At 35.2% G+C, this 5,798-nt stretch overlaps 2 protein-coding genes across 2 annotated transcripts; both read right to left on the reverse strand.

The window, feature by feature from the left end:
• Positions 717 to 1,758, reverse strand: LOC104757745 (proline-rich protein 3-like). Its single transcript, XM_010480548.1, has 2 exons — positions 1,514 to 1,758; positions 717 to 1,228 (listed from the first exon to the last, which is right to left on the reverse strand). The coding sequence occupies exons 1-2, from the start codon at positions 1,698 to 1,700 to the stop codon at positions 900 to 902; spliced, it is 516 nt and encodes a 171-aa protein (XP_010478850.1). The 5' UTR covers positions 1,701 to 1,758; the 3' UTR covers positions 717 to 899.
• Positions 4,948 to 5,743, reverse strand: LOC104757823 (monodehydroascorbate reductase 3-like). Its single transcript, XM_010480635.2, has 2 exons — positions 5,585 to 5,743; positions 4,948 to 5,488 (listed from the first exon to the last, which is right to left on the reverse strand). The coding sequence occupies exons 1-2, from the start codon at positions 5,657 to 5,659 to the stop codon at positions 5,165 to 5,167; spliced, it is 399 nt and encodes a 132-aa protein (XP_010478937.1). The 5' UTR covers positions 5,660 to 5,743; the 3' UTR covers positions 4,948 to 5,164.

Consider the following 5,798-nt stretch of genomic DNA (forward strand, 5'->3'; position numbering starts at 1 on the left):
TGTTCATGTAAGGAAAGTGTTTTATGATATGGAGCAATGAAGATTGCAGAAGGCTGATGATGAAGAGACAGCTGATTCAGACAGCGAGTTTTGTTTATCTCCCTCTCGAAATTGGGCAACTTCTATCCTTTGGCAAGCTTCGGTTCCCCTCGGAATCAGCAGATTATGTACCTCTCGAGTTATGTAATACTCTCTCTTATCTACGTTTTGTTTATCTCTATTATGTTTGTGGTGTATCCAGTCCCGTAGTATGGTGTTCTTTGTGTGAGGGATAAAAGGAAGGAATATCAGAATTTGAGATATAAATTAAAATGGGGTGTAGTTTTGTTTTATTGGAGATTTTATATGTTTATCATTGACTATCTAAATAATTTTTTTGCAGAATAGTCGGGCCTAAGATCTTAGATGTGCATGCTTTTGTCAAAATTTGTTTCCGAATCTCTTTATAGTGTGATTTCCGTTTTCTGTTTGAGACTAAATTAAAAAAGCATTGTTTTTTTGGTCGACAACGGGTACCGGCCAGTTTAAAAAATATATCGAGTCACAACTGGTACTCGTAATTTGGTTAAACGATGTTAATTTATTTCACTTTACGATGTTAGTTTCATTCCACAAAAGTTTCAGCTATTTGTTGCTTCCATTTTATCACTTTTAGTACTTGATAATTTACTAGAGGAAATCTTCTAATTGGAAGAGGCCTATTACAAGGGAAAATATATTGTAATTGGTTCTTTTTTGACGAGTATAGTTTAAATTGACATGTACAAGAATTACCAGAATTACGGAAGCAAAAACATGCCACATTACGAATACTGTATTTGAGTAATATATATATAATGTTAATGAAAGGCCACGAAGTTTAAATGACCTCAGCCAAGAAAGTCGAAACCTTCCGAATTTTAGTAATTGTTTTCAAATTTGGGCGTCTCACACATGGGAGTGGTATAATAAAATGGTCCGACCACATACTTAACCAGATCCTTGAAAACCATGAATGGTCGAACTAGCTTCACTCCGGTTAGACCATCCCCAAAATTGGTCGGAATGTCACATGACTGGTCCGGAGAAGACACTAGCCGGACATTACATTGTTGAGGCTTGAGATCCTTCCCGCCGTAGAGGACATTGTTGACGATTAGATCGAACTGGCCTCTCTCATCTGTCTTGTCGCTGCCATAGTATCTTACTCTTCTCCTCTCGTCCATACATGTGATTGATACCACTGCCCCTGAAAGATTCAAAGTGGAATAATTTGTTTAATTAAAGCCGGTGGTCTTGAGAGTTTTCTCACGGTTTGCATATAAGAAACAGAAAAAAAAAAACAAATAACAAGAAAACTTATTTTCAATATTTTTGAACGTGATATTTAGTTTCTGTCTTGGCCATAGCCTTTCTAGATGTAAACCGTAATTAATAAGTTTTGGTCATACAACAACCATAACTGATGTTTGAATTTTTATGTTATGAGTGATTAATACAGAAAATCAAATTTATTGGAACTATTAATGTATACCTTTGATGGGTTCAGAACCGTTGATCCATTCGCCGTAGTTCAGAGAGCAGTCTTGGCACATAACTTTTCCGGCAACGTGAATCACATCAACGTCGTTATACGCCGTCGTCGTGGTGATATGACTCACACAACTCACCAGAAATAATATTTCGATTAGCAGAACCAACGTTGTGATCTTCTGCGCCATGACGACTTCTCTTTTGTTTCGATGATTTTGAGACAATGCTCTCTGATGTAAGAAAGACTACTTCATATATATAATATATAAATTGAGACCTTTTGGTTAAGGGAGGAAATTATGTTATATATGTGTAATGTGTGGAAGGGCACTACGTCTAGACGTGCGCTCCAATTAGTATTATGGTCTCAATCATTTCTTGATTAAAAAACTAATTTTATTTCAATTCGTTTACCGTATGAGTTTTATATTATACAAAAAATAAAGCATGAAATGTTTATACCCTCTGTCTCATAAAATTGATGTTTAGAAGTTTTTACACATTTAAGAAAATAATGATTATTGAGTTTAAATATATTTTTTCTTTGACTAAAGAAATATTATTTAATTTTAAACCAATAACAATTCAAAATTTTAAATATTTTGAATGATTACTTCTTGAAATTTACAAAACATCAATCTTTGTGTGACAAAAAAATATCTCAAAACATCAATTTTTACGAGAAAAAGGGAATATTGGTTTTTCACAAAAATATGTGAAACCTTTTGCCGGTAGCATTATGATTATGAACCTTCTTCAGTTGACCAAATCATTGTTGTTAATTATTAACCTTCTTTTTAATTCTCTCTTTTGGTAATTGTCACTACAAAGCCAAAGACAATGTGTAAGTGATAAAAATAAAAAAGTTCACAAAAGGCCTCTCCTCAAACGTATCCTCACCACATGTATACTTTTCTTCCTCCTCTTTTCGCTCCACTTTGCTTACTTTAACACATCAAACAAACACACACACACACACATGCACACACACAAAAAGCCTCTTCTTGGTTTGAATCTGATACCTCATACACCAACAACAATGGAGTCTCTAAATCTGTTTATCTCTCTCTTTCTGTTCTCATTCTTATGTTTCTTCTCAGGTAATTATAGAGCATATTCATCTAAATATATAGCTCTTAATTAATCACATAAATGGATTCTCTGAAACCCATTACTAATGATTAATGTTTTGAAGGTGCTGAATCGGATCATCTTCAACATAGTAACTCAAAGAGCTTGAGACCGAACAGGCTGTTCGTGTTCGGAGATTCCTATGCAGATACAGGAAACATAAGGAAGTCTCTCTCCGATTCTTGGAAAATTCCTTACGGCATCACTTTCCCACAAAAACCCTCCGGTCGTTTCTCGGATGGCCGTGTCGCCACCGATTTTCTAGGTTCTCTCTGACTCTCTCTCACACACTTTTTTTTTTTGTTCACAATAAATGAGGATATGGATGATGTGGTTCGGCCACCAAAATTCAACACCAACACTAACATCCTAACGTATGGGCTCCGGCCATACTGTTTTAGGTTACGTAGGTAGATTAATATCCTAACGTATCAAAAAAGGAAAAAGTATGAGTATGTTGTTACTAGCTACCATAATGCTGACGTGGAAATATATAAGTTCAGTACATACACTAGAAAATTTATTCAACATTTATTGGGTATGGTTTTGTATTAGATTAGTAAAATTACCATGTGCAGTATTCAATCTCTTTGTAAAAATAAAAAAGACAAGAAACTGCACATTTTGTTTGAATTCATGATCAGTAAAATTACCATGTGCAGTATACACGTATTTTTATTTTTCGCTTTTTTAAAAATTCTACACATTATTTGCATTTACGATGTGTTAATTTTTGGACAACTATAACGTTTTTGATTTAATTTTTACACCAATCTTTTCATCCGTTGTGTGCAGCAAGATACTTGGGGATTAAGTCACCGATCCCATACACGTGGAAGGATTACGCAGGAAAGGAACGGCTATTGTACGGGATGAATTATGCATACGGAGGAACAGGAGTGTTTAAGACTAAAGATAATCCATTGCCAAACATGACAACTCAGATTGATTATTTTGAACGCATCCTTACCGCCGGCAATATCTACTCTCCCTCCCATCTCCCATCTTCCCTCGCTCTCGTCAGCGTCGCCGGCAACGACTATGCCACTTTCATGGCCCTAAAACGCCCACTGACCGTAAGTAAACACCATATATATTTCGGTCCGCACTTAACTAGGATCCCATTTTTCAATATGAAAACATTAATTAAAACAAAAAAAATAAAATAATATAATACTTTAAATTTTGTTAGAAATTGTAAACGTAAATATGCATGACATGCAAAAGTAAAGCCAAATTGTTCTTGTAGGAGTTACCGGCATTCATGCAGCAAGTCGTTGGTCAAATTGAGGTAAACGCGAGACGCATCCACAAGTTAGNAAAGTACACAATTTGTGAAGATCCAAAAGGTGCCTTCTTTTGGGACATCTTTCATCCGACCGAAGAAGGATGGAGATCTGTTTACTCGGTTTTACATAAAAGTCTCAAGGAAGTTTGGATTTAAGAGTAAGACTTAAATTAAAATATTTTCCATCATTGGTGTTTCTATGTCTTCCTTCATTAAATTGTGTTTATAACATTTGTCTCGTCTTGTCTTTGTAGCGAAGAGAGTTTTCAAGTCAAGCGCTCGCTGGTTATATGGTGCATATTATAAGGATCGTTGAAGTCATGGATAAAAGCAATTGGTTATAAGAATATTAAAAAGCTTCTATTGATCTTTTTCAATCACAAGCTGGTCTTAAATTGATAACTTGAGACTAGAGAAGCTTAAAATACTTAGAGAAAAGGATTTTGTCAGTGGATTTAGATTCGATGCAACATAGAAAACAACACCAAGTCCCAATTTTTTTTATCAGCTCTCTATAGAGATCGACAAATCTCACATGTTCCATGTTGTAAACAAACACAAAGTTCCAATTTTTTATTTCTCCTACACACAAGAAAATAATAAAATAATAATTTGATTATCAAAACGAGCAAAGATTCAATTTATTTTCCTTCTGCAGCTACTCCAATGAGAATCATAGGGATCGAAGCAGATCTAATTAAGTTTCAGGTCGGGTCAGATAAACCCTAGGAGAGTGATATACCGGGAGGTTTTTGGGATAGTGAGAAGCACGATTCTGTTGTTAAAATAAGAGTTTTAGCGAAGGGTGTGATTTGGTACGTGTTATCATTAATTAATTAATTAATTTAAATTGAGTTATGAGTGTACTTTGCCTATTAAAAAAAAACCTTCTAAATCAGGTTTATATTTTGATATTTGATTCTCATAAAATTATATCAATTTAAGTTTTGTTGGACATTAAAAAAAAAGTTGTTACAGTTTAATTAAATGCATATGACAAATGTCATGTGTTCACGTGCATCCAAAGCTGAATATCTATCATATTTCGAATATTGTAAGAACTTAAAATCCAATGATTCGATCAAACCAAATAAAATACATAATTATATTAACCCAAATATAAAAAAGGGACTCGATATGAAATCAAAGGATAAAGGAGAGATTGTTACATCAATCTGACTTAAACCAAACAAGCTAAGACCCAAAGTCTCAAAGAGACAAAGAGTGGTGCTGTTAAAACTTGGTGGCGAAAGAAAGACCTTCCTCGGCTAACACGTCAAGACTCTCAACGGAAGGTTGTCCTCGTGCCACTTTAGCAATAGCCTTGTATTCCTCTTTAGTTCCTCCTTCGAGAAACACTCCAACTACTTTCCCGTCTTTAACCCAATACGTCCCAAACTTAGGCTTTGGAGTTTTGGGGTCAGTATCTCCAAAGATTACAGATTCTCCAACGTTGTCCCCATAGAATTCCCACGAGAGGTCGAAAAACCGAGAGTAGAAATAGGGAAGATAATCGTAATCTGGAACAGTTTTCCCTTCCTCAGCTGCTTTGATTGCCTTCAAGAACCATAGAGATACGCATCATTAGGTCAAAAGAGTTCGATCGATCGGTATATATATTCGATTAAAGAATCAAGCTGGTAAGGCTCTTACTTTGACTGCTTGTCCAGCAGATTTGCGAGCATTGTCGGCGTGTTCAACACGCCTCATCTCGCCATACATTTTCATGGGGAATGTGGCTACATCTCCAAGTGCGTATACGTCAGGTAGGCTTGTTTTGAAGAACCCATCAGTCTACAATAATAACGAATAATCATTAATCACTCACTACTAATAATGGTAATTGACAAGAGCTCTGTTTTCTTTT

Source organism: Camelina sativa, chromosome 1, assembly GCF_000633955.1.
Source record: "Camelina sativa cultivar DH55 chromosome 1, Cs, whole genome shotgun sequence".
In the NCBI taxonomy this organism is placed as follows: domain Eukaryota; kingdom Viridiplantae; phylum Streptophyta; class Magnoliopsida; order Brassicales; family Brassicaceae; genus Camelina; species Camelina sativa.

Bases quoted from the DNA above. Each gene is read 5' to 3' on its own strand.
- LOC104757745 (XM_010480548.1), bottom strand. From the start codon at position 1,700: ATGGCGCAGAAGATCACAACGTTGGTTCTGCTAATCGAAATATTATTT. The intron at 1,229-1,513 runs GTATACATTAAT...TGAATCTTTCAG, and splicing joins CGGTTCTGAACCCATCAAAG to GGGCAGTGGTATCAATCACA.
- LOC104757823 (XM_010480635.2), bottom strand. From the start codon at position 5,659: ATGAAAATGTATGGCGAGATGAGGCGTGTTGAACACGCCGACAATGCT. The intron at 5,489-5,584 runs GTAAGAGCCTTA...TGGTTCTTGAAG, and splicing joins CTGCTGGACAAGCAGTCAAA to GCAATCAAAGCAGCTGAGGA.